This window comes from Neodiprion fabricii, chromosome 1, assembly GCF_021155785.1.
Source record: "Neodiprion fabricii isolate iyNeoFabr1 chromosome 1, iyNeoFabr1.1, whole genome shotgun sequence".
NCBI classification, from domain to species: domain Eukaryota; kingdom Metazoa; phylum Arthropoda; class Insecta; order Hymenoptera; family Diprionidae; genus Neodiprion; species Neodiprion fabricii.
Window position 1 is genome coordinate 29,192,441 of NC_060239.1, and position 27,992 is coordinate 29,220,432.

The 27,992-nt window shown below is 39.1% G+C and overlaps 3 protein-coding genes across 7 annotated transcripts in view; 2 read left to right on the forward strand and 1 right to left on the reverse strand.

The window, feature by feature from the left end:
* The window catches only part of LOC124188030 (bifunctional heparan sulfate N-deacetylase/N-sulfotransferase), an 81,836-nt gene extending 75,956 nt beyond the window's left edge, over nt 1-5,880 (forward strand). For 3 of the 4 annotated variants that reach the window (XM_046580291.1, XM_046580293.1, XM_046580294.1), the window contains 6 exons: nt 686-868; nt 1,187-1,407; nt 1,632-1,910; nt 2,031-2,328; nt 3,277-4,273; nt 4,353-5,880. In XM_046580291.1, coding sequence (XP_046436247.1) covers nt 686-868; nt 1,187-1,407; nt 1,632-1,910; nt 2,031-2,328; nt 3,277-3,387 — 1,092 coding nt within the window. In that variant the 3' untranslated portion in view covers nt 3,388-4,273; nt 4,353-5,880. The remainder of the gene's footprint in view (nt 1-685; nt 869-1,186; nt 1,408-1,631; nt 1,911-2,030; nt 2,329-3,276; nt 4,274-4,352) is intronic. The other variant, XM_046580292.1, reaches the window with a different exon arrangement.
* A 769-nt stretch (nt 5,881-6,649) lies between these two features.
* On the reverse strand, nt 6,650-8,677 carry LOC124187879 (putative ammonium transporter 1). The gene has a single exon (XM_046580066.1). The coding sequence runs from the start codon at nt 8,675-8,677 to the stop codon at nt 6,650-6,652; it is 2,028 nt and encodes a 675-aa protein (XP_046436022.1).
* Nucleotides 8,678-11,970: 3,293 nt separating this feature from the next.
* The window catches only part of LOC124188032 (calcium uniporter protein, mitochondrial), a 73,443-nt gene continuing 57,421 nt past the window's right edge, over nt 11,971-27,992 (forward strand). Inside the window, exon 1 of one of the 2 annotated variants that reach the window (XM_046580295.1) lies at nt 11,971-12,426. In XM_046580295.1, coding sequence (XP_046436251.1) covers nt 12,319-12,426 — 108 coding nt within the window. In that variant the 5' untranslated portion in view covers nt 11,971-12,318. The remainder of the gene's footprint in view (nt 12,427-27,992) is intronic. The other variant, XM_046580296.1, reaches the window with a different exon arrangement.

Genomic DNA, 27,992 nt, shown 5'->3' on the forward strand with positions numbered 1-27,992 from the left:
GCCGTTTAGTAATTGGAATTGAGTATCGGGTGTATGAAGTGCATATCGCAAACCTGGCTCTGTACCTGTACTTGAATGTTGTCGGCTTTTCGGCTACACAGAGAGAAATTTGTGGTTCTGGGTACCGTACACTCCTTGACTGTTTCAATTTTTCATTATAACCGAAAATGAGTTTCCTTGCCGTTAACAAGAACTTTAATACGTGTTACTATTCGTTTTGATTATGGTCACTCGTGCTATATCTCTTTCTCACTATCACGATGATTCCATTTTCCCGTAAGAATGATTTGAATTATCTGAAAAATTGTAATATACTAAAAGAAAAAGAAAATGTAGTTTTTACGCCTGTAATCATATTAAATAGTTACTTGTGCAAGATTTTCTTATGATTCCGACAGTATTTGAACTCTTAGAATCCAGCGCACAATAAACATTTTGCTAAATTGTACATTAAACATTTTCATCGTGGAATGGAAAAATTTGTAGCGATATTTTAACAGGAATTAAAAAACAGACTTTCAATGCTTCGTGCCATAAAATTGTTACTTGATTTCTTCAAACAGAATTATTTCAGCTAAAAACCAGTTAACTGGAATCTTCATAACGAAAGTAGAGTGTAAAACGCTCAAAAATGTTTCTACTGGAATTATTGTTCATGCATTTTAACATGCATTCTGTTTTGCAGATCAATATTTTCATGACGCATATGTCGAATTATGGGAACGACCGATTGGCACTATACACCTTCGAATCGGTGATAAAGTTCATTCAGTGTTGGACCAATTTGCGACTATCCAGTGCACCGCCGTTACAGTTAGGCGAGAAATATTTCCAGCTTTATCCAGAAGAGGCAGATCCTATCTGGGGTGTAAGTATTATTCGTAATGTATGAAGCTACGCGAATGAAGAATATACTAATAAATCGATCGAACGATTGTACTTGGGAAAATTCGCCAATTGTGTTGGATTAAACTTACAGTTAGAAGTGGATGCAACTCGCTGTTTTCCTATCTAGTAAAGTTCCCTAGACAAGTAACAATATTTGATGTTGACGAATGAGTACGGAGTTTAGATTCTGGAATATTACAAGAATTTCGTGCCCACTTATGAGTACATATTGCTTGTTATTTATTCTGCGCTTGTAAAACATGGCAATTACTTGACTGGTTGTTTATCATTGTTTCAGAATCCATGCGACGATCCAAGACACCAGAAAATATGGTCTCGTAACAAGACCTGCGACCAGCTACCAAGGTTCCTTGTTATTGGTCCACAAAAAACTGGAACCACTGCACTTTACACGTTTCTATCCATCCACCCGGCTATCAGCAGTAATCTTCCCACTCCCGATACCTTCGAAGAGATCCAATTCTTCAATGGAAAGAATTATTACAGAGGACTGGATTGGTAAGATAGTGCAGAAAAAAATCTAGTTCATTGACTTCAGAATTGAATCTTGTGGTAAAATCATGGAAAAAAGAAACTGAGCTTGAAATGCAGCAAGAAATTGTTTTGTCATTCTTCTTATTCTAGGTGTGAAAGAAATTGTAATCCAGTCAATTTTTCAACTAGTGGCTTACGTTATCCGTAAAATCGAAATCATAACATTAATTTTGCCCTTTGTATCGCAGGTACATGGGCTTCTTTCCCGTTGCTAAGAACGATAGCGCACGTTACCTTTTCGAAAAATCCGCAACATACTTTGACGGAGAGCTAGTACCACGTAGATCGCAAGCTCTTCTACCTCGAGCTAAATTGATTACCATTTTACTGTCACCTGCGAGGAGGGCATATTCGTGGTATCAACACACTAGAGTCCACGGCGATCCAGTAGCGAACAATTATACGTTTCACAGCGTGATCACAGCTAGTGACACAGCGCCAAAGCCTCTCAGAGACTTGAGGAACAGGTAATTAATAAAGAGATTTCAAGTATTGAAGTAGTAGTAGCGACTAGATGTGCGGATTGTATTGATTTTTTTTTTTTTTTGTTCATATAAATGTCAACTTATTTGGTTCGTTTTCCACAGGTGCTTGAATCCTGGAAAATATGCCCAGCATTTGGAGAGATGGTTGTCATACTACCCACCGCAGCAGCTGCATATCATTGACGGAGAACAGCTGAGACACAATCCGGTCGAGACGTTACACGAATTGCAGAGATTTTTAAAAATAACACCAGCTTTTAATTACTCTACTCACCTTAGGTATGATCCCAAAAAGGGATTTTTCTGTCAAGTGACAAACGAGGACCATACCAAATGCCTTGGGAAAAGCAAGGGGCGGCAGTATCCACCTATGGAGGATAGGTCTTATAAATTACTGCAGGTAAGCTGAGAACGATTGGCGTGTATTAGATTAGAGAAAGTAGGTATATGAAAGTAGATCGTGGTGACCACTGGTCAGGAAACAATTAAGTTGTGGTGGTATGGAAAGAGATGGAATAAAGCTTCTCTCACGGTAAAGAAAAATCTTAAAAATATTTTTGCTCCATGTGCTCAATTCAATAACCATTGAATAGATCATGAACATATTTTTTAATAACGATTGATTCGAAGCTTTATTCGTTAGATACTCAAATTGACTCTATTAGTTCAGATTTTAGTCAGAGAAAATTATAATTTAATCAGGGAAATTCAGGGAAAAGTCGGGGAATTTGTTCAATTATTTTTAATGCCCTCCATGTCTAGTAGATGAAGAGTATAACAAACGCGGCTCATTGTCGGACCACTTTATCGATTTGCCAATATATTGTTCGATCTGGTAATAAATATTTTGGCACTTTGGTAAGTAGCTGATAGTTGTAGAAATTTTTTTTCGATCTACCTTTCTCAAAAACTATTAAGTCGTGGCATAGATATCAGTTAAAGAAAGCTGAACAACAAAGAGATGTTGAAAAACCTAAACTAGCTTCTTGGTGAACTAATATATCATTTTTTTTACATCAGCATACTATATTCTGCTAATCCAAATACTATGCTATAATTTGAAGAGAAAAAACCGTTAACTTTTATGAGAATCTGAACTTTGTCCTACCTTTAAAAAAAAACCGTTATGTGAAAATTACCATTCAAATTGAGGTAGATTAAAGATTCGTATATCTAATTTCTGTGTAAAAAGTGGTAACTAATATAAAAGAATGAACGATAACCATAAAAAGATGATAGATGTTCCGGATCAAAGACTGCTGATGAAAATTACTTCTTTTGACGAGAGAACTTCTAAATAATTGGTTACATTTTGCTTGTGTTTTTTTTTTTTTTTTTTGTCCTGCAGAGGTACTATCTGTCGCACAACACGGCTTTGGTGAAGCTTTTCAAACGACTTGGATCGAGAACAATTCCACAATGGTTGAAGGATGATCTCACGGATACAGTGATGACCTAACCAACTGCTGTTGCCATCGACGTAATTTGTCAATCGTCGCTTCCATGGAAGCACACCTGTACATTGCTCCGGCAGATCTGTAATTACCTGTATATTTAATACTATAAACAAAGTTTTTAACGACGAAGAAGAATGAATAGTAAAAAGGCCTACATTGTGAGCCTACTTTAAGTGTAAAAGCAAAGCAAAACTAGTCATTAAGAATTATTGTGACGATGGAACAGTAACAGCATCGTCATTGCATCGTGAATACCTAAAGACGTCAAACTCTCAAAACGCCAGTGCCATACGTATATTAATTATTAGTCAACCGTGGCATAAAATATTGTACAATCGATTTGGTGTTTCCATTTAGGAACGGTTAGTGTATTACGATATAAAACAGAAAAACAATTTTCAATGCCTTGGTCTTGGTCAAACGCACGTTTGTTGTAAAATTGAGAGACACCTACGTAATTATAAATAAATCAGCTTGAAGGAAGAGAGACTGTTCTAGCGTGGCAACTAATTCAAGATTAAGAATCTATGTATGAATAAAGAATAGATCGGAAACACTGTGTTGCCAGTTTCGCAGTGAAACGTCTTTAGCGACATTATGAAAATATTTTGTGTTGAAATTATAAACTGTAAATACTTTAACGTCGACTAAATTGTTTCATAGCTGGAAAAGAACTAAGACGATCTCTTGGAATTCGTATTGACTCGAGGGACGTAAGTTATCACGATTCAAAACATTTCTAAGAATACCTGTATGAAATTTTCACACTATCATGAATTTTTCTATGTTTACTTTAGGCTAACTTTATTTTATTGAAAATGTACTTTCATCGACGTGGCTATAGATTCTCTGTTTTTTATCAACTTACGGACAGTAGTCCTATACCTAGTTATGATATAGGTATGTGTTTTCTACAGCAAAAATTTGACTAACAGATCTATAGTCAAAACTTGTGGTACATCACAAGATCGTCTAATGAATGTACCTACGGGTGAGATGAAAAAAACTTTCGGAAACAGTGTATAATTATTTTCGTCGAATCTGTTTAGACAATGCAAAGGAGAGACGATAAAAATCAAATGTGTCTATGTATATTTTGAGAATACTGTTACGAGTAACGGAATTTAAATGAACCTAATTGGATCGCGTCCGTTTGTAGATTTGGTGTGATATGCTATTTTGATGTGAAAATAGATGAATTGTGTTAAACGAAAATTGTATATAAATTAAATATTCAGATTCATTACGTTACCTTATATGCACACCTTAACATCTTTTAATTGTGAATTTTAAGATAAAAAAAGGGCCTCTCACCGCGTCCTTCGATCATTTTCTTGAAATCCTAATTTGCAAAATATCAATCGATTGGTGTAAGCCCGTTGTTATTTGATTAATGAACACCCAGAGGTGGTCTAAGTGACCAAAAAAATGCTCCAAAGCAATGTCAATGATTGTGTATATAACCGATTTCTACAACATACCAGTGTCAAACAGTGCTTGACGATTATTATTAATAAGCAGAAGTCAAAATTTTGATATAATTTTGTAAAAAGAAATCCAAAAGAAAATGAAACTTCATATATGAACGTAAAAATCTTAGCAGTACGCACGTCGCGACAGAAATTCTACTTAAAATTCTGACGTATACTCTTCAAATTTCTACTGTATTTTCTTTCTCCTGTATTCCGTTTTTTCCAACGCACAGACGTGAATGATGCGATGGCGTTCGCATGTTTTTTATGCAAACAGTTAAATTTTATATTTAGTCGATACAAATATACGATTAAAGTGATAGATTTTTATTTTTATTCTTACTAATCAACGGTACATTGAATTTTAGCATATACTTTTAATAGAGATTATTTTAATGATATATTTTTATTGTTATTTTGTATATTATTTTACTTTGTTTTTCACCGTTACCCAACGGTAATGTTTAACGAATCATGTACAAAGTTAAGTGTTGATACTCTATTATTATCTGTTAATTAAATGTGCCATTTTACTGGTGTTGTAAATATCAAATTAGCCTGATCGATTATATAGGATGGATAATAAATAATATAGTATGTTGGTTCATGTGGTAAATCGCGGCGGTGAAGTCGATAATCAAAACTCTTCGAGACTTGTTCGGTTGATTGGTCTACTGATTCTATCGGCTGACAATAAAATTTGAAATCAATTTATAAAGCCACACGAACAAATATATACATTTTTATTTTTCCAGTCATACTAACTTGTGCATAATTTATGTATATTGTATGTGTACATACTTAACAGGGAATTACATTGCCGAGAATTGATGTACACATTGAAAAATTGCAAAAAATCACGAGAGAAAAATGATACCATATACAATTGGTGTACAACATTGTAATAGGATTCTCATTATTAAACTTATAAAACTACAATAATGTTAATAATAATTCTATTGTAAAATAATGTAATGAATGTACGAATAGTCGATAAGTTCTGATAAAAGTAATAATCAAAAATCTCACATTCTCATTCAAGTCATATTATTTTCCGGTGCTACTGTTTTCAAAATATCGTGAGAATAATTACAATTCTATATTACCTATATCTATATTATCTTTAGTGTAGTAAAGCATAAAGTTTCTCATCTGCAAACTTGATGAACAAGACGAATGATGATCAAATTGTATGTAAATCATCCGTAAGCTGATTTTTCCAGTCAATATCAAACTTGAGAACAACCGGTTCCATGGAACGCCATAAAAATGTGCGTGTATGTTTATCAACTAATCGAAGATGCGCGGTAGTAACATTGCCACAAATTACAAGTACACGTACGTGCGAGTTATTGAACTCAAGATAAATTTTTACAGCAACACGACATACATCAAAGCTGTGTTTCAAAATTACTTACAATTCTGTAGCTTCAAATGTTCAGCGCGAAACAACATAAGTTAACTATAAACTGTGTTAAAGTTGTGAAAAAAAGTTTTTCAAATATTTTGAAAATAAATTCAAATATTTGCGTAAAATTAAGGTAGCCGCCATTGATGTGCACCATAGAGTCATACGTGGGATAATTTTCAATATGTATTTTCTATTTATTTAGTGATATTTCTTCTTGAACGTAATTATTCCACTAATACTTTGGTTTTAGAGCCTTTAAAGTTCGGCAACGTTTTTTGTTGTTGCTAAATTCACTTGTACGTTAGCTAAATCTGCGTGGTTTAACGTTAATCAACCCTTAATCTGTAAGGAACAACTTTCCCAATGCCAGTCACATTCCGATCAGACGGTTTGATTAAGATTTTCGAACGGTTCCGGAACTGCAAGTTCATCATCGGAGTCACTAGAACAGTTTATTTCTCTTCTAGGTTCCATAAGAACCTTAACTGTAAAATCCGACGGTGGCCACACGGCTGGATCATCAGGAGTTGGTTTTTCTTCCGAAAAGTGGGGCTCTACAGAATGTAGACTAGTGAACTTCTGTGTCCTGTGCAACGGAATACCAAGCTGTTTAATCAAACTGTACTTTTGGCCGCTGGCAGAATTTCCGGGAAAAAAAATCTTCTGCAAAATCTGAAGCTTGGCCGCATCTCTGAGCCCATCTTTGCCACCTTCAACCAGCACCCTCGACATGGTGTCATCCACCTCCAGCAGACTTTGCTTAACAGGACGGATTCCGTTCTCCAAGGACTCTCCGGTTCCTCCAACGTCGACGTGTCCCGAAGCGCTACTTCTCGGAAGAGTGTAAATCTGCCTGACCTTCTTAACTTTTCTGGCTGCCGGAACAGCGACCAACTCCTCTGCACCTTCCATCAATTCCGTGTCAGCAGTCTGCTTTGTTCTGGTTTGCTCCAGTCTGGTTATCTCTTGTTGAAACCTCCACATTCTTGGGCTCATTGTCTGCGGCCCCGGTTCACTTCTGATCGCTGACCCTGGCTGCAGGTAGACACTCTCAACGCCGGGGAAGAAGAGCCTCTGCATGTAGGATCTGGGTGGTCCACGTTCGAGAGCGGTTATCGCTCTGAGGTGGTTGATGAATTCGGATCGATTCCGGAGGAAGCCGCAGACCTCGAGGGCAACGAATAGCGGCCACATGGTCAGTGCCACAGCTGAGATCAAGGCCAAGACGCAGATCACCTGCCAGGCCACGTCGAGCACCATGGTGTGGTTTATGGCGTCACTGCCTCTCGGCCTGCCGCAGAATGGTGCAAGCAAACTGCCGAAGAGAGCGCAGGCCAAGTGGGTGGCGACGATGTTGCAGTAGTCCTCGAGGGCACTGCGGTAAACTCGCCTCGAGACCAGGTAAAATACGAGGCCACTGGCGCAGCTGATGCCGACAACGACGAAGGGCGAGTAAAGGTCGACGCCTGCGGCGATCGCAACCATACCGGAAATTCCACCCTGGACGCACCGCATCACGGTCCAGTAGTTGAAGGCCTCTCGGGTCAGGGCGAAGTGTAGAGCTACGACGAAGAGGGAAGAGGATGACGCCGCGAGTAGGTTGTTTATCAGGATGTAGGGTGTTCCGGGTGGCGGTGCCTTGGAGTTGCCGTGGTCGGAGATGGGCAGACTGAATCCTTGGAGACCGAGGAATATCAAGAGGTATCCGGCGAAAGCGCTTCCCGGAGAATCGGCGGGTAGACTGGCGTCGTCTATATCCCGAAGTCTCAGTATCCTTCGACCCAACGTCGCGCAGCCAAGAAATCCAGAGAGACCGCCAACCACGTGAACCGTTCCTCCGCCCCCGTAGTCCTTGAAGGAGACGGACTTCCCGGTTAGCGAATTGTCGGCCATCCAACCCCGCGGAGTCCAAGCCCAGTGGATCAGGAACGGCTGGACCATTCCAGAGATCAGGATCGCCGTGAGGAGGTACCCGACCGCGTGCATCCTTCCGACTATTCCGCAGGTGCAAATCGCCGAAGCCGTAACCGCCGCCTCCCATCCCAGAACCGCGTCGTTAATGTTCGCCCTGCCGTCTCCGATCCAGACACCCTCGCCAACGGCACCGGAGACGTCGCCGTTGAAGGCGATGACGAAACCGACAAGGATGTAGACCAAGGTCACCGCGCAAAAGTCGACGATGTTGTGGAGGAGGATGAGGTTCACGTTGCCCACGGGAACGCTGCCAATTTGAACGAGGAGAAATCCGACACGTAGCAGTATGGTCAGGATGCTTCGAAATACGGCTGACGAACCGGCCTCGTCGATATTTCCCGTAGAGTTTATACCCCGGAAGTAGTTATTTCGGTCCAAGAGTCCGTAATCGTAGTAACTCTCCGCGTAGAAATCCCCTTTTACCAGTTTCGACATCCCGAGGGGATCCGATTGCCCGACCGATAACCTCAGCCTGTCGATCTCTCCGATCTTCGTATCGTCGATCGCGACCCTCACGCCGAGTTAAGCCGGCGATTCGACACCTCGGAACACCCGCTTCCGGTCACCTCAAAATATCCTTTTTCTTGTGGAAATTAACGCAGCAATATACTCCGGGCTTGTCACCTCATGTGCTTTGGCTATCCAGCGAACCATGAATCGTGATAAATATGCGTTGGCTCTGAAGTTTTCAGACAGATTACCGGTTCGACAGCGTTACTACTGACAAATGGCGATCGATAATCAGGTTAATCAATTCGATCAATTCCCAGTTGCGGAATCGATCAACGTCATTAACTGTGGCGCTCTTCGTCATGGACCGTCAATATACTAACGTATCAAGATTCAACGCTGACGGGAAACCGAAGAGATTACTCTCACGTAAGTGAAACACATTTATTGTCTACAACTTGTAATTTACCTAAGCGAAAGGAATCTTTCAACGTGTTGATTTTCTCAAAAAACGGGCGCGTCATTCCGATGATAATAAGACAAAAGTCTGGTGTGAACGGCCAGAAATTGTCCATTGTATTCGGCGAATTAGGTACAGTATATCGCGTTTTTTTTCACTTCCGGTCGTTCCGTAGACTTATTTTCAAGCCAAATATTGGGAAAAAAAAATTTTTGAAGCCAAAAGGACGTATATTTTTTTTCAATAATTCGGTCGACAATTGGCAATGAACAAAAAATTATACGCCCTTTCCGCATTAGCATCGCGACATTTTTATCTAGGTTTTACCATGCCTTCATTCAATTTTTTTAGAACCTAATCTGCTCTAATTACCGGTATTCCAATGTTCCTCACACGGAATTGATTGCCAATGACTGGTTTCTCGTGATTCTGCACGAGGATTGGCTCGGTATAACCGACGCCTGTTTTAAACGCAGCTGCTGCCTGCGTTTATCGGTTGTTGACCGCCTCATCATTTAGCGAAAGAGAGCCGCTGTACGGGTTTCAGGTAAAATCAGCTGCGTCAGTAGCCCTAGTGGTCACCGACCGATAAATGATCCTGTACTTTTGTTTTCTGATTTACTTTCGGTGGTGACGCGAAGCTCCTATTTCCTTGTGATAATCCTCAGTGGGGAAATGTGTTCGAGAATCATCGCACAGCCTGGTAAAAAGAAATTTTCGATTGCATCTTTTATGGTCATTTCAAACACGAAAAACTCGGTATTATCAAAGTACTATAGATATTCTACCTATTTCAACTTCTTTCGTTAAATTTGGAATCTGAAACTTTATGGAAATGCTTTTTCTCTAAATGTTGAGCTTTGAGTTGCCGTGTCTCGTCGTGAGAACTCCGTTGTCTTCAGGCCGAAAGGCGCCAGTATAAACTCTCAGTAACTGTTTCTACCATAGTCTGCTTTTGGCCAGTCGCCAGGTATTTCCTGCCAACCACGTCAGATTTTGCATTTAAACGTTGCTCTTCTCGCTCCATATATGTATAATGTACATATCAAACGGTTTTTGTACGATTTGTTTGTAATTTCGTATTAGTAATTTCCGTACTCGAATAATTATTAGAGAGGACCAGGATACAGCTGCATTAAAATTAAAAAATCGATCGTTCGTTTCAAAATCAAAATACTTGATAATCCATGAGGCACATTTGTCGGCTAACAGAGATGCTCTTTTTTCTTTTTCAGTACCACAGTTATGTCGCTGGGATGGATATCAGGATGAAGCAGAAATAGTTGATCATGTGATCATCAAGGATCCTGTGCCTGGCAAATGATCGGCCTCGTTGCTACAGTCATCAGCCGATTCAAAGTCACTTTGACGTCATAGGGGTATTAATTTAAAAATGTAGCCGATAATACTCAATCTCACAGCCGTAGCCATCTGGCCGATCTCAAGTAAATCAAGCCGGGTAACAAGGAAGATTTTTCTAGTAAAAGGAAACGTAATTTGCCAACTGATCGGAAGGAGTATGGAAAAAAGCCAAACGCTCAGTATGCAAAGCCCCGCACATGTCACAGTGGATTTTGTTCCTACAGAACGCAGACAAATTGGATAAAAATTTACCCTCCAGTTTAACCGCTTTGCCCTGACAACATAAGCATTGGACCTCGAAAGAAATGAGGAAATTGCGCTTATGTGATCCATCAAGTGTACCGAAGGGGAGAAAATTCGGCTCCAACGCCAACTGTAAATGATTCATGTGAAAAATGTTGTATCATTATAGAAAATTCAAGTGTACAATGTGCTGAGTTTTTAAACGTGTATGAGAGCGAATTTACCTCAAATTAAATGACATGATTTTCTTATGTAACATTTGGATATCGAAACTCAGATTGAGCGAAAAATAATGAATCCTAATTATAATGCACACTGATCGACGCAATTCGTTGTTCAAAAAATTTCGAACAATTTGTGTACCAATCGACGTCTCGTTCAAAATTAACCGATTGCAGGGGAAAAAAATATGGCAGCGCAATTATTACTCTTAAGTAGGTATATGAGTAACTATCGGGCGTGTGCGCGCTGTGTGTGTGGTTCACTGGGCAGAAGAAATTATAATTATTTATACAACGCGTGCATGCTTAACGGGTTTTTTCAGGCGTCTTTTCCGTACACAAAGCAACCGTTTCCATGACGGTAGAGTAAAGTTGCGAATGCCTGTGCGCGGAGTACAAGAAAGATCACTTTTAACTCCTAAGAGTCAAAAGTGGTCTTTTCTGTACCGCGCGCATGCGCTGTAACAAACAAACAAAATCTAGCATTACGCGACCCTAACCTCAATTTCATGCTTCGTGAAAAAAACACGTTCCGTAACATACAGAATCATCTGCAACAAGGAGGTAACGGTCTTTTCACCTCGTGTATTTGGAACATTCGCCTTCGGTTCAAATGCGTGCTCACCTACGACTCATATTGCAAACTTACGCTCAGCCCGAAAAAACTGAGTTTACCACCTTACACAGTAAAGTATACAATTTTTCGAGGAGAATCGAAACTAAGACGTTCGCTGAAATCTAACATCGTTAATCGTGTTTTTCACATAGGTATGTATCAAATTGATAAATCACGATAAGCAAATACGTGGAATGGGGCGGTAGTTAGCGCCGTTACCGACGGCGCACAAACTCTCTCCGCGTAGACAGTAAATAATCAAAGACCGGTTGAATTCTCGGGCGGTCAAAGGGCGAGCATCGTCCTCTGCTGCGACACGAGAAGAACAACAACAAAGGGAAGAACCGAGGGAGCGTCGGATGCTCGGACGATCGAAGGGGAGTACAACGAGCGTCAGTGTTGTCGGAATCGTCACGCGGTGATCTTCGAGGCTCGAGTAGTCGAGACTCGCTGTGATTGGCGGATCGAGGAGAAACGGCGAGAAGCAACAGAGCGCATGGCACGCCATCCTTTGGAGCCGCGGCGCGACGAGCGGCAGAACCGAGCCGGCGAAACGGTCTGGTCTAGTCGCTCCGAGGCGGCCGGTCCCGCCGACTTGAAAAAAGGCAGGTACGAAGAGAAGAAATAAAGTATCCAGAGGTTCCTCTATCTCTCTTCTCTCTCTGCCTCTCTCTCTCTCTCTTTCACTCTCAGTGTCATAAGCCAGACCGGTCCCAAACATATTATGGCCGCAACTAGTGTTTCGTGTGGTGCAGTGATGCTGTTTAGGCTCGACATGAACCGAGTGCTGAGGGTTACGACTTTGGCCGCGGCCCGAAAATGCAGCCAGAACGTAAGTCGCACTCTTATTCACTGCTGTTATCTGTTGTGCGTTCTTTCGTCCTCTTATTCTTACCCACCCACCCTCCTCCTTCCTTCATTCCGCGTGGTGGATCTTTGCTCGTTCTTAGTGCATTTACTAGCTCGTTCCTCCCTCCCCCCCCTCACTTTCTCCGCCCCCCCCCCCCCCTCCCCCTTGTCCACCGCCTATCCGGCACCCATTCAAATCGGCAAATGCATCATGACTCGATCGCTCGGCCAGACTGCAGGTTACGTACTTATCGTCTCGTCTCGTCTCCCGCTCTCGATGCCGGGTTTGAATTTACTGGAAAACACAACACGGGCCGTTCGTTCAGTTTACACTTCTTTTTTTTTCGTTTGTTGTGATTTGTATTGCCTCGTTGCGTTGCACGTATCCGATGTAGGAGTTGCCGGCATAATTTGCAGATTTTTCCATACCCTCTTTTTGCTCTTTTTTTTTGCGCAAATCGATCGGTATTAGAAACCGTTTCATTTTGAACATTGAGTAAGTTTGGACATGTTTCTTCCGTATCCCTAATTTGAGAATTTGTTGTGATTGTGCGTTAAGCGAGCGATCGAGCGAGTCACCGAATTTGGTTTATAGTCATAGTATAGTCATAGTATAGTATGGTATACTCATTATTCTGTCAATCTAATCAAAAAGGATGTCCCTGTTTCGTGTCGGGAGATTATACCATTCTGCGTCCCACTTGGTATATTTAATGTATAATGTTACATGCTGGGAGCTGGACGTGCGCAATTAGGGTGGTTTTATAAGGTCCTGGTGTAAACAAATTATACGTGATAAAAAAACGAAGTCAAATAAAAAAAAAAAAAAAGAGTTTCGACGCGCATGCGTGAAGTGCGAATTAGACCCTGTGTAAACGAATAATAAGTGTGAAATAGAGGGTATGTTAGCGCTGCGTTATATTCCGGGTGTATGATATGCTCCGAAATTTTCGGGAAGCTGTGTTTTGAAGAAATATGAAAATATTGGGTCGAATTCGGAAAATATCCTCGAATCGCTACTGAATAACTGTGTTTTATGAATCGCCCGACAGCTAAAACAGATTTACAAATGCACTTGCACTTTCTACACCAGTGCTTTCAAAAGAACCTTGTAATTTGACCGACCGACGCGTAATTTAAAACAATTTTTCTGTCCGGAGTTGCGAACGTTTATTCAAATTAGAATACGTAATATCGCTGTTAATTTATTTATCATATAGGTATAATCAGTGTTTGATAACGCTCGCTGGGTTTTCTTTACACTGTTATATACATTTTGCATATAACGTACGCAAATGTTCCGTAATACGTTACTCCTTTCATTCGAACCAACGCCTTTCTCTCTTCACTCGATCTATTCAATTAATCAAATGCAGTGCATAATGTCCAAGGTATATATACAGCTGCGTTGAACTTTAATTCCAACAGGCTTGTAAGTAAATGATAAGAGGACAAAACAGAGCTTTACAAGTTTCCAAACGTGTATTCGTTATTATAACATCAAATTTCTCCCGACAGAAAATCATCTTTGAATCGTCGTATGGACGTAATCGATTGTAAACGTTTACTTGTAGCATAGAAAATTGAACAGATTTATTCTCGCCTAATTATAAGTCAATTCTCATAACATTATTGTATAAGAACTTTTCCTGGGACTTGTACTGTAAGAATTCTCTCACGAAGAGTGGTCCTCGTGCAGCGGCGAATCTTCCAAAAATACTCGGCGCATCCCTCGGGACAGTGGGTGGATGTGGGATGCACTCGCATCGACCTTTTTCCTTTTTCATTTTTCTCTTTTATATTTCCTACCGACCGATTTCTTCTCCCGCGCTGATTGTGAGACAAGTAGACGTACTACGGCGTTACAATACGAGACAGTCGATATTGCTCGTCGTAGAGTTCGTCTTGACCCGTAACAGTTAGCACGTTCAGCGACATTGCAAACCGTTTATAAATACAATTAATTGCGAAAACGACCCGCGGATGCAGAAAGATAATGAGATGGAGAGGGAAAGAAAAAAGGAACACGTTGATTTATGTGATTCGCGGGGCGAATAACCTTAATACTCACTATGTAGTATTGCAATAATACAATAATACAATAATAAAATAATAAATTGGAATAACGTTCGTTATACACCGATATCTATAACGAAGAAACGCGCGTCTTATCGAAATTAGTGGAAATGATTCATCGTAAAGAAATTTTTTTTTTTGGGTTTGCCATCAGCTGACTTTTATCAGCGAAAATTGTTGAGTGCTATCTTACAATTAGTAGTTTGTCTGTGTTCACATACCAATCTAAAAACATCACAAGATTCAGTTGACTCTTACACCGAGCGTGCCGAACTTGGATAACATTCTACTCATTCTGTGTGGTTAGAATTCTTCATTACTTATCTTTTTTTTTCCTCGTATAAGTTCATGTAATTAGTAAATACAGACTACATCGATTATTCAAATCAAATACACGTTTTTCAACGGTATTCAAAAGACTCTGTGGAATACTTGGATTAATTCTTGTAATTTTCGACGAAATATTGTCAAATCAAAGATTTGTGATGACTTATTCAGCTGTGCCGTGCTGATGAATCTAAAAGTGCGCGTGCGCAAACATCTTCATTTTCAGCAGCAAGCTAATCAATCAACGCGAACTATCAAGTTTGTCGGATTTCGCAAGAAAATTCGAATTCGTAATTGACTTAATTAACGCGATGCTCGAACGAAGTTTAATGCCGATATCACCGATCAACAAATGCTGTGATTGATCATTACCACGCAGCAATTGAATTATACAAAATCCTGAATTATACCACCTTTGATACAAACAGCTAAACATGTTTATTCTGAAACAATTACTAAAACTTCATTCTTATCTCAGACATCTGAGAGTAAACGGTATCTTTATATTCCATCCCTTTCACAATAATACAGAATTTCGGTTGAAACTTAGCATCAGATAAGAGAGCGAGCTCAACTATTTCTGACACTATGCTCTTCTATAAATATGCTACGCAAACTATCGTAACACTTCATTACACATGTCGCGAATATAAATTACCTTCACAATCTGAAAGAACCAAGCATACGAACTCGAAACAACATTTTTTCAAATACTTTGAAGGTGTGTTTAAATTTATTCGTCAACGTGAATATTTACTTGAAACGCGTGAATTTTACTTGGTCAAAATAAGAATCGTTTTATTTTCACTGCTACGTCTGATTGTGTATACTAATATTGGATCAATCATTTTTTTTTTTAACTAATCACAAGCTGATGCTTTGCCGAAAAAGACACAAAATTCACTCCTATCGCAAATGTTTCCGAAATGTACGAGAAAAATTAACAACTGCTTGCGTTATATGCGCAAGTTTTTCAAAGTATTTTGTAAAACACGCAAACTACTATTAATACTTTTTCCTTGTAAGGAACGAGCTTGTGTAAAAAATGTTGTTTCAATCATTAACATTTGAGGAATGCATCTCGAACATTCTCGAACGAATTCGTGATTGAATAATTGAGTTTATCTCCACCTAATACTCGCATTTTCATAAAATTATCGTTGTACCTCTGAAGAAAATCTCACCATCCAGATGAATTGTGTCGAAACATCTGTCCGTCTTTTTGCTTGGCACCAACTCGCTTCTGTCGTTAATGCTACGTCGCGTTCCAACGAGTTATTTCGACTCTGCGCGTCGCTGAACGCATTATGTACGTAAATACTCTCTACACTATTTTTTGTAAACAAAAAAAATGTTCGCCCAACAACTTACAACGCGCGTAATAAAACCGAAGCTAAGAATAATAGCAACGCCCAAAAAAAAAAAAAAAATTCCAGTTTATATTTACACGAATAATTTAATTTGAGAAAAAAATTTGGATGCGTTTGAATCCCGGAATATTTTACCAATTACGCTTTGTTATATATATATATATATATATATATACCGTGTACGTGTAGAAACGGTTTGCCCGTGTAGAATCCAATGCTTTGGGAGAGCGAAGCGCGTAAAGCCCTTCCTTAATTGAGGTACCCGAGAGTATTTCGTTCCTCTCCTTTCGATCAGCAATTTTTTTTAATCAACCGTCCGAAGGGGAAGGTCGTTACACACTTCGTTTGCCCGTTGGTCTGCATCGTGGCGCTCTCGTATTTTATCTTAACGATAGAACAAAAAGCCTCATGTAGACTAATTTTGGAGTCGTGGAGCTACGATAATAAATCAAGATATACCGAGATAAAGTTTCGCTCTCTTTCTCTCTCTCTCTCTCTCTCTTTCTCTCTGTCTCCTAATTAATTTATTATGTAAAAAAAACTTTATTCTCATTTCGATGAAATAGATTATTGCCACGCAGTAAAGAATTTGAAATACGAATTTAATTTTATCTAGGATATGAACGATTTTGTCCTCAGCTTCGCGGTGTATTTATAAACTTGTTGCTTAAACCGCGTCCCAAATGAATTGCATAATGCAGGGGCGACAGTGGGAGTCACGAGTCACGAGTCTTGAATATTGATCGCTTAAACGCGAATGACAATTATGTGCAGTTTGAGGCTCGAGAACTTTGAGTGCTGTTTTATGAACTTGCGTCACCCGGTCGATTTACATTTCGATTAAAATCAACCAGACGGGTCAACGATAAGTAGATCAAAGGATGGCCGTTCACGTTTAATTGCTTCGGAGTAAGCGTCGAATTATTTTATGATACTAATTTGGCGAACTTTATAATTATCTTCCATATTACAAAATTTTAACATGGCTGTGAAAAATGGCGCGTTTGTCTCAAGGAAAAGTAGGATCGAAAGTAACGAAAGTCGCCAAACGCCTCTAACGATTTCATCCATATTCATTACCATTTCTACTTTAAATTCTATTAGTGAAAAGTAATGAAATTGAGATAGACTTTTTTCGTCATGAGAGTAAACTAATGGCAAATTACCAATTATCAATTACACATTACGTTTTGTATACCGGAAAAAAAAATGCCGTATGTAAGCTCCGATTCAACCGCATGATAAAAATGGGTGAAAATTATCAATTGTTAGCCGATTGTTATATACGTAATACAAAACCTTTCGAAAATTAAAACTATTCGAGAATTTGATCTTTATTAAACTCGATTTCGTTCAAATTTTCTTTCCTTACACTCTTTGGTCTGTTTTTGCAGTTGTACAGGCGATTATAAAAACTTGTAAAATTCAACGCACCTGTAATGAGCTGTTTTTGAAAATCAGGAAAATCGGCCAAAGTCCCACAGCGTAAAAAACAATCCAATTCTGAGTCGGCAAACGTAGGCGTGGCAAGTTTAGACGGTTCTATAATGTAAAACTTTTGAGCCCTTCAGTTCACCGAGATTCGCATACTCAGATATCGATGTGTGTGTGAGGGACTGGGCGTTGCCAAATTTGGCGTCGAATTCAAATGCATGCAATAGTATACATGTATGTATATATGCAATACCTGTGTACGTATATCTACTTTACTTTTATCCTTTCCTTTCCCCCTGCTCCATGATGACCTCGTTTCTTCATATTCCAGCAATGAAGAGGTAGGAGTTAATAACGTTAACGAAACGCTACCTTTACGTTTCGCTACTTTAGGGTTTTCGGAAATTTAGTAAATCGTGATAAACAAAATATACTTATTCAAATTTCGAAAAGTCAACTCCTCGAAAGTCGTTCTAAAATTACGCAATAATGATTATTCTCGGATGTTTCCTTACACGTTTACGTTACTAACTTACGTTACCAACTTTAACCTGATTTCCGGTAGCACGGCCTTATTATCTCCGCTTCTTGCAACGTTTCCGTAACTATATCATGTCGCAAGCGTCAAGGTTTCCGTAGTTTTCCTTCTCGTTATTCGAATACATATTTCATTCTTTATGGAACTGAAGGAACAATGACAAGAAAATGTATGCACAGGATTTATTTTTAATAATCTAACGACACGCGCCGTAGTAACGCAACGTGCTTCTTGCAGCTTCCTGATCACTGTGTCAATATTTGCGTACGTGCATCTACCCGTGTGTCTATATGCGCAACGAATATTCCAAGCCGTTTCTACGAGAATTTCATCCTCCATTTATTTTTTCTTGTTGCATTTTTTATTTTTTATTTTCCATTAGTTTTCACCTATATCCCTAATTTTTTGTACTGCAGTGCTCCGCGCTCCTTTCCGTTGCATAGAATTTTCTTATATTTGTGTAAACGTAGATTTTTACGCTAAAAGATTTTTCGAATAATGGAAAATTGATCAATATATCAGCATCCGAAAATTTATATACGAGTATAACGTATATCGTAACTGGGATAAAAGATCTTTACAATATTAAGAAATCTCAACCACGTAGACACTTACGTTATCAATACGAGTATATAATATGTTTAAAACTTTTTTTAGAATTTGATATTGTTTTAAACATGTGAAAAAATTTCTACATTAATTATATCGTATCGATAATTAATCCAAAATTAACAGCATCGAAATCATAAATTTTCGAAGAATATCTTTCTTTAGTATTTGTTTTAAAAAAATGTATACTTCGAATTACCTGTCGATAGGTGAAGTGCAGAACTTTCGTCGTATAATTCTAAAACGTGAGCGATCCGCACGACGCGGAAACTTCCGTACGCTCATCCAATATTTTCATTCCGCATATACGCAGCTCCCCCATCGATGTACCGCCTTATATTCTACCTATTCGCCGGAAGATCCCATAATACGGGTTTTCAATAAATCCTTTACCTTCATTGCTCTCGTAAAAGTTCGATAAATCTTTGATGTAATCTCTTTGTCTCTGTCTCGTCCTTGGCATATATCACAAGGTTTGTAAAACAGAAGAAAGAAATCTGAACACGAATCCGTGACGCCATTTTTTCCATCCATCAACTGTACTAAACTTTGTCTGCTGTACATGTACGCATAACCGTAATATGTGGGTCAATGATTTTCGAACATGTGGGTGAAATCCGGTAGATTCATTCGATTTCACTTACGATGATTCGTTTTTTTCAAAAGACTAGTTTCTACAAATTTACTGCAACGGATATTGATTTTTTTTCCAGTCAATTTAATTAAGTACAAATTTTTTGATTATGGTCAATCAATTATCAGTGTAAAGTTGTAAAATTCAATATTGAACAATGCCGTAACATAATATCAAAAATTTGTTCACTGAATTCATAAAAAGTAATCTTCCGAATGAAATGCACCATCGCAGAGTGAAATCGAACGAGTCTTGTACCAGATTTTCAACCATTTTGATGCAACATAAAACGAAGCTTTTGTTTTCTCCAAATAGATATTCGCCGTAGCTTACAAGTTCAATAATTTTACGAACACTCAATGCGCGGTTATCTCGAAATACAGTTTGTAAAAAGTAGCGAATTTTGGTCAACCAACATCCTGAACATCCCTGCCACGATGGCGCAGATCGCTGCCGCATAGGCGTAACAAGTTTTTACGCGTTACTCGGTGAATGTACTCGTACACAACAGTTATGGAATACGGATGAATTTTCGTCAGCGAAAGTATAAACGAGCTTGCGCGAGACCTGTAAACCACAGTCCAGATAAGATAGCCCACCAAAGCATAATGTAAATACGTTATGGATGCGTCGCATGGTCTGGGATGGGCTGGGCTCAGCTGGGCTCGGCTCTCTGAGCTCTCTAAAGCTCTCTTCACACCGCGCAAACTCGCTTAGGGGATACTCTCTGTCACGCAGGCCGTCGATGAAAAATTCATTTTCCCGTGTCGCAAGGCCTACACCTCTCATTCACTCGTGACCGTGTAATTGTGCATTTTATTATCCACTATTTTTCTTCTCTCTTATGATTTTTCTCTTCTTTAGAAAATTCATTTACTCAAATGACAGACTAAACATTTTCAGAATATATGATCTATCTTCCGGACGAATTAAACGAACTTTATTTCACGCGTACGCTTTAAATATTATAATTATCCTTCGATGTTATTATTCAAGCCATCTTCGTTACACCGTGTCGAGAAATTTTCCAACGATAGATTATATAATGCCTACGCTTGGCGTAGAATTCACCTGCGGATGTTCAAGTATTCATGTTCGAGTACTTAAATGTTTTATTTGACAAATACTCCCGTCAACTATTATTTATGTGCTCCGTGTAACGCGCTCCCTATTATCACATTTCCTCTCGTCCTGCACGTTTAATCTGACTTCTCGTATCAGCTTCGCGAGGAAAACCGCGCACGCGGTTTACGCACACCTATATACTTATAGGTTAAACGTGAGGGCATACATAAATTACGCGAGATGAATATATGTATCAAAGTGTATCAAGCATAGCGTGAAATTAACTCCAGTGAGAAAAATTAATGCGTTAAGCGATAATTATAAGGTCTTCACACTCCAAGTTGACATGTTTTTTTTTTCATACACCGAAGCCGCCCCTTGATTACAAATAAATCAAATCACTTCGTATACTCGAACTTTCTCAATTCGATACTATCCAATTGTTTATTATTTGTACTGTGTATTGTGGTGACCCAGTATTAGGGTCGGATATAACTTTATTACTTATACATGATACATGAAGGAACAGTTGCGCCTGGCTTGGCTGTCGAGCAACCACTGGTGTGTCGTCTTACGTGTTCTCACGCCCTCACTCACCTAGTTCTTACTTAGCTATTCGCGCTAACTCTAATTTTGGAAAATTTGTCGAAGTCGACGATTATTCAAAGATCAAAACAGTCTGAGACATAAAAAAAATTGCAATGCTTAAAGTCAGACGAAGTCGAGGTCTTTAATTTTACAATTTTAACAAAAAATGTCATTAATTACTGTTGGTTCAGTTTTTTGTGGAACACGTTAACATTTGTATAAAAATATTTTCGAATTTGTTGGAACAATGTGATTTTCGACGCGGCAATGATCTCTTGGCCGTATCTGTGTGATTCGGTTGAAATAGGTGACGTCACCCAGGCACGATATAGGTTCCATACTTCATTTCCACTTACTGTTACCTACGTCCGTATTAAAAAGTACCGCGAACGTTTTGAGAGTCTGAATCAGCAGGAATAATCATCGTATGTTACGAAAAAATTCTACGCGATTGCTGATTCCAATCTCAATGTTTCCAATGCGAGTTCTAATGCTGCCAAGCCACTTGTAACGTCTTGTCAACATTTTATTACTCATTGTCAGCTTATCTCAGTGTGTATATTATTTTATGCTTTTATCAAAATTTTATACTCACTGGGAATTTTCTTTCCGTTGTAGATTATAATAACATAATCTCTATCGCGTGTCAGCACGAAGTAAGCGTAATACATTTCTTTATCGTGCACATGTATATCATATTACGTACATATATGTAGAAAGTGTAATTCAAAATGGAAAAAGATAATGCAGAGCGATCTGTTGCAGGAATGAAATTGCAATATTATTCATGATAACGGTGCACCGTGAAGATTTAGAAACGAGAATAAAAAGAGATAATTCCGATAAAAATATTCGGCAACTATCGTCACAGATTAAATTTATATGTATGTATATGTGTGTATATTCGTGATGCCATTTTCTCGCCACGTATTGGGGCACAGAAATTCACGATGAGAAGATCCAAGAACTGATAACCATCATTTAAAGAGGGGACTTACGAAATGGCTGTAGTTGCCATCGTTTCAAATAAAAAAAAAAATATTCGAAAAGTGTATATATATATTGTGCCATGACTAATGTCTTCCGAAGAATTTGAAAGAAAAAAATTATTTTATAAATAATATCACTTGTTGCATTTTTTAATTCTCTTGTTAATTTTATGATAGTGGTCAGTTCATCCACCGAAAGTTTAATTTGTTCGATCGGCGGACATCTCGGGTTAAAAGTCAGCAGTTATCGGCGAGTCATGCGGAGAGACGGAGAAACTTACAGACATGACTCGTGTTACATGCAACATATGGAAACTCGCATGTGAGGCTCCACATATCGTGTCCTGCACGTGTTATTAATCCCGCGTATTTACTGAGGCACCATCTGCTGGAAAAACATAGAATCAGTCCAATTATATTCAACCTTGCCAAAGCGTCGCGTCGATGAAAAGCATCATATGAATATTGTTAACAACGGTTGATTCATACCTTGTTCGAAGAGTTCGAAAAGTAGCCTGTTACAACAGCGTCATTCTCAATGATTTGGCGATGAAAAATAATGACTGTAAGACAATGTTTTATTACTTTTTAAAAGATAGATTTTCTTCTTTCACGTTCTCAATTTTTGTTTCTAAACGTGTTTGACAGAAATTTATTCTCCTGGTAGAAAATTCGTGATGATATCTTGAACCGGTATATGGATGTGAAGATGCTGGATCGTTTTTCACCCTGCATGTTATAAATAGCGTTAAGAAAATTCTCGTCAAATGCTAATCTCTTAAATTCAATTTTGAAAGTTCACTCTCGGTACTCGAATTTTTCTCATTTAAATAACACGAGGATAGCGCCATTTTTCTTTGAAGTTTTTATCACTCAGCCGTAATCACGATGATCCGTTGCTGATAATTAAATTTTTGTTACAAAATTATGCACTGAGCGAAATCCGTAACTCAAAAATTCTGTTCAAAAGTTATGTGTCTCGGACTCGAAATTAATTTACTATATTCAAAAATTCTTTTTTAGATGTTTATGGACTAGTGTTGTGCGATTAATCGATTAATAATTTTGCAGGTCAATCGGTATATGTTTAGAAACCATCGATTAATCGATTGATGCTTTCGGGATTAACTCCATTGTGCATCATTAAATACGGTTGAGGGACAACGATTTTTAAAAAAATTGGCATATTTTCCAAATTATTCAAATGTGAAAACTTTGAGTTTCTAGAGCGACCGTTTAAAATCGGATTCTAGAGATATCGTTCCACGAGAATTCATTTCATTCCACTGACAGCAAGTTTTTCAGGTGGGAACGAAAAAAAATGTCGCTTAGAAACGGAACTTACGCTACGTTTACGTGCACCGAGTTACGTTCTACGAGTTATTAATTTTCGTGCCTTGCACTACTTGCCAAAACGTAATCGGATCGTATCTTTACGTGCCCCGAGTCATGTGTTACGATCCGGTGATAATCGGCAATGCTCGATCACGTAAACGGTGACAGATTTGAGTTAACAAAAGTCAAAAAAGAAATAAACGCCAATCACTGTAATTAAAAAGTATCAAATATTGTGCACGTAAACGTAGTATTAAATATTATATTATTGATTGCGATGATGGCAGTTGAGCACCTCCACGATGAGTTTGTTCAGAATTGATTCGAAACTCGTTTGCACGTATTACGCCGACGACAGTGTGTTCACGTTTCACGTGGGAACAACACACGTCCGTGCGTGTTGCAGATTGTCTGAAGCAACGTCGGAACTGTGGAAAAAGGGTCAAGGAAAGTCATTCACCTTGCTCCATATCCGACGTTTCGTCGTATTAGAAGCGTTTCGACTACACGTTCAGTGATAACCGTGGTACAGTGAACCTAGGACAAGTTCACAGCGAAAGATTGGTCAGTTACTCAACGCCACACGTGTTCAGGCCTCGAGGGTCTCAAGTGAAGGTTTCAATACCGGCTTGTTGTGTCTTTGCGTTACGGACAGAACCGGAGTTGGGCACACCGCGTATCTTATCGGCCTGCCAAGAGATGTTTTTTAATCCGAAATAACGACGCCCACGTGTGTAAAAGCAGTTTTCTTCCGACTTTCTTCCATACGTAGGAAGGTTGAAGCAGCAGCTTCTTTGTCGCGATTATCCGCTCGAGGTATTTCACCAGGGGGTTGAATCGATGGTTCGCAAAAGTGCTAGTTTGTCTCTGGAGTTTCGAGCCCTTTGATTTTTTCCCCCACTTTGTATATACATGGCCCTCTCCGAACGAAAGGGAAACCGCCGAGACTCTTTCATCGCACATGGTTCCCTTGTTATATCGCAGGGTTAAACTGTACGACGAGGGTCGCGAACAGCCTGCGTTACCTATCTTTGTACGAGCGTATATAACTTCTTGGCTTTTCAAGGAGGGCGAATTAACGAGGCAGGGTGCTAATCGCTTTGATGATCCGAGGTTTTACACTAGCGTTCTATTTCTACGTAGCCGACTGGTTAGACCGTTCACAAATTCAGTTTGAACAAGGCGAGAGTGCGAAGACTAACTATACTAACTAAACTCGACCACGGGTAATTTTTGGACTCTTTTTAACTGTCCTCAAGTACATCGTCCGTAACTTCATGCAACTGTCCGTCTTTCAGCGGTAACAAGCTCTGAAAGAATTGGACAGCTGCGTGTTCTGAACTTTTGTCGAAACGTGTCGGTGCACCGTTTACACGAAAAACCGATATCGTTCCGATAATGGAGTTTCGAAATAGTCTCACCGGTAGTAAAGATACGTCATAATATAATGAAGAATACCGTTTCGCCATTAGAATTTACCGCCGTTCGAATTACGACTTCATTATCGCATTGTCGGTTTCATTCTGTCAACGAAGATGTGCAACAACAACAGCTAGTAATTGTTTTTCAAAAATGACATAGAAATCCCATCGTTGAATGTATGTTTTCTGGGTTGATGTATACCTACTCGAATGCAGAAGTAAAGCAAATGGACAGCTAACGTCATTTCGGTTTACCTAATAATCCGTGAACGCCGACGTCGAAAGCAGCTGTTTTCAACCGCAACGTTCCGCCTGCGTGATGAATATTGAACGGTTATAAAGATATTGGGTCGTCATCGTTGCGTAATCGAATACGGTGTTCAAGAGGCAGAAGGTGACATGATCATAACAAAGTTTACTTCTATTTTTTCGTTCCAAGCATTACGATTCAACCGCATTATTTATTGAAAAACTGATCAGGGAAGTGGGAAAAATGGGAAGAAGTAATTTGTTGATATAATTTCAATGATTACAATGAATTTATAGTGTAATCGTAATTTCTGGTAATTTATAACTCAACATTTCAGTGAATCGAATAATATCTTATCGCGATAGAATTGTGATTACACTAAAGATCGGTCTAAAAACCTCTGCTTCTGAACGATGGTAACATTTTGCAAATAGATTATTCTTTAACCTTAGCATTCGTGATGTCATGATGAAAAAATGTTGTCCTACAAGTTTAAATTAACGATAAACAACACCGCAGAGTCTTTTATATATTTCCTTCGAAATTAGCAATCGAGTTGTTCGTCAATAGTTTTTAGCTCAAAGTTTTAGTGCAATCATGGTCCGTGATTTCACGCGAATAATTTCCAGTATCAGCAACTTTCGCGAAGTGCCAACTTCTCGAATTGAACTTCATCTCCTAAAAAAGGGTGCTTGATGAAAATGGAAAATATTTTGATACGCATCACTGCATGGTCTTTGATATTTTTTTCACCGATGAGATTGTACGAATTTATCATAATCAAACTAGCGCATTATACGGAAAGTCATAAAGAAACCCGCGACAGGCTGTACAGTCCTAGAAGTCGGACAGATTCATCCGTTAACAATGCGGCAATTATTCGAATCATCCGTCTGAGGGAACTCGTTAACTGCTGGATTGAATTCATCCGTGGACTCTTCGTCGGACAAACGAGAGAAAAATCTCTTGCGTCATTACCGGCATCTATATAACGCACTTCAAATCCAATATCCCTTATACGAGTACCTCCTGCGGAGTATTGGAAAAATTATCGAGTGTCGATTATATTCTTGCAGGAAAATCAAGGTAGAACGAAGTTTCAGTTTTCTCTATTAGAACATTTATGCGGTAAATTTTATACCGTTGATTTACTGGGTAAAATCTTTACGCTTGAAGAAAACCTCTGACCTTTTATAAGCTTGCAATATTTTCTCCCATGCCGCCATTATTTTTCCCTGCATAATATACGTATATAGTCGGCGCAATTCAGTTTCAAGCCATTTTCCTTTCGTCTTCCACACGACGAACTTATGCAATGTGCGATGTTCGTCACGCCGAAAAATATCTAATCTCGCTGCCATTCTGCTTCGCGACAATTGAAAGTACAATAAACTTCGACCCTAAATCGTGTTCTTGTTTTTGGAGTTTTTTAAAATGCCGCTTGTATATCATTTTGATAATAATTTCCCAGCCCTGCGCATCTCCTTAATTTACTCAATTTCATACATACTTGAACTTGAATACCGGCCAATTCCGTCCAGCCGAGTTCTGTATGCCTCGGCACGTTCGAGCGTATAATGCCCTGCAAACATTAAACCCTGCGCCATTGTTACACTTGGAAATTCTGAACGGATCCAATTATACAGTGGCTGAATGATTAAGCAATCATCCAGAGGTACGCCTCTCCCAATCGCGGTGTCTCACTACGTAGGATAATAATGGCAACAAAGCGTTGAGACAATGATATCGGAGCGAGTAATCAAGCATCGTAAATTTTCAAATCAAAGTTCGTACAAATCATTGGAGGCGAATCGCGTGTTTCTGAACTTTGCATTGGCATCTCGTTCACCGTCCAATACTGTCATGCCCACGAATATCTGTTTTCGCTTTAGGCGCTGCTACGATTACCTTCAAATAGCTAACGATCCGAGACCTGGTTGTGAACAGTCAGCCAATTTACCTTCAAGCACTTTTGTTTCGTCAATTTGGCACCCATATTCTCATGATATGCTTCTAGGTACGTTTGGCAGCTTTTCTTACTCGTGACTTTAACTCGCACTTTATCGCCCGCGCTTTGGTATGGAATTCACAGACCCAGTTCTTTTCATAGGCATAATATAACATGGAGTACCTAGTGCTAGCACATGGAGTTGTTCAAGCATTTCGATTCCTGGAATTGAGCGTGCCAGAGGCGATTCCGTACGATACTTGGTGTTTACCATTCCAGTCTCGGAAAAGCTGAGCCATCGGAAGGTTGCCTTTTAGTGTGATAAGGGAAGTTCGATAGAAATACGAAGGTTCGGTAGTTCCGGAGCGAGAAGTAACAGCACTCGGTAACCTTACTTTTTCTTTTCAAATTTTTCATCCCTAACCTCTCCCGGGATTTGAAACGCATGAGCTGAATATTTGAACGATCTTTTTTTTCTCTGCATCTTCCTTATTCACTTTCTTTTTTCACTTCTACAAGCTCAAAGTATGCAGGATCTGTAATGTGCACGATGCACGGAAAAAATGTAATTCAGATTTTACATCTCACGTGATGAATGCATGGACAACACTTTTTTGGCGTCAAATCTCCATCAATTGCGGTAGATCTAGTTAAGCATATCGTAACTCTTATTATCGGTTTTGTAACTCTTATTAACATATTTGTAAATCATGCCAAAATTGCTGTAGATTTATATTTACCACGGTAGACGTTAAAAATGGAAAACTTGGACGTGGCCAAAAAATGTGAGAAAATATCCAGGGTATTCCCTGTTACGGACGAATTCTGCGCATAATTTTGTACTACGCACGAAGGATAACGCTTTGGTTGTATAACTGGTGTTGACATGGTACGTGAAATTCCTACGGTGTTACGCGCATGAGGAGGACCCCTGTCGGAGTACTTTCGGAATTCATTTCACACGC

Coding starts and splice junctions, on each gene's coding strand:
- LOC124187879 (XM_046580066.1), bottom strand. CDS start 8,677: ATGTCGAAACTGGTAAAAGGGGATTTCTACGCGGAGAGTTACTACGAT.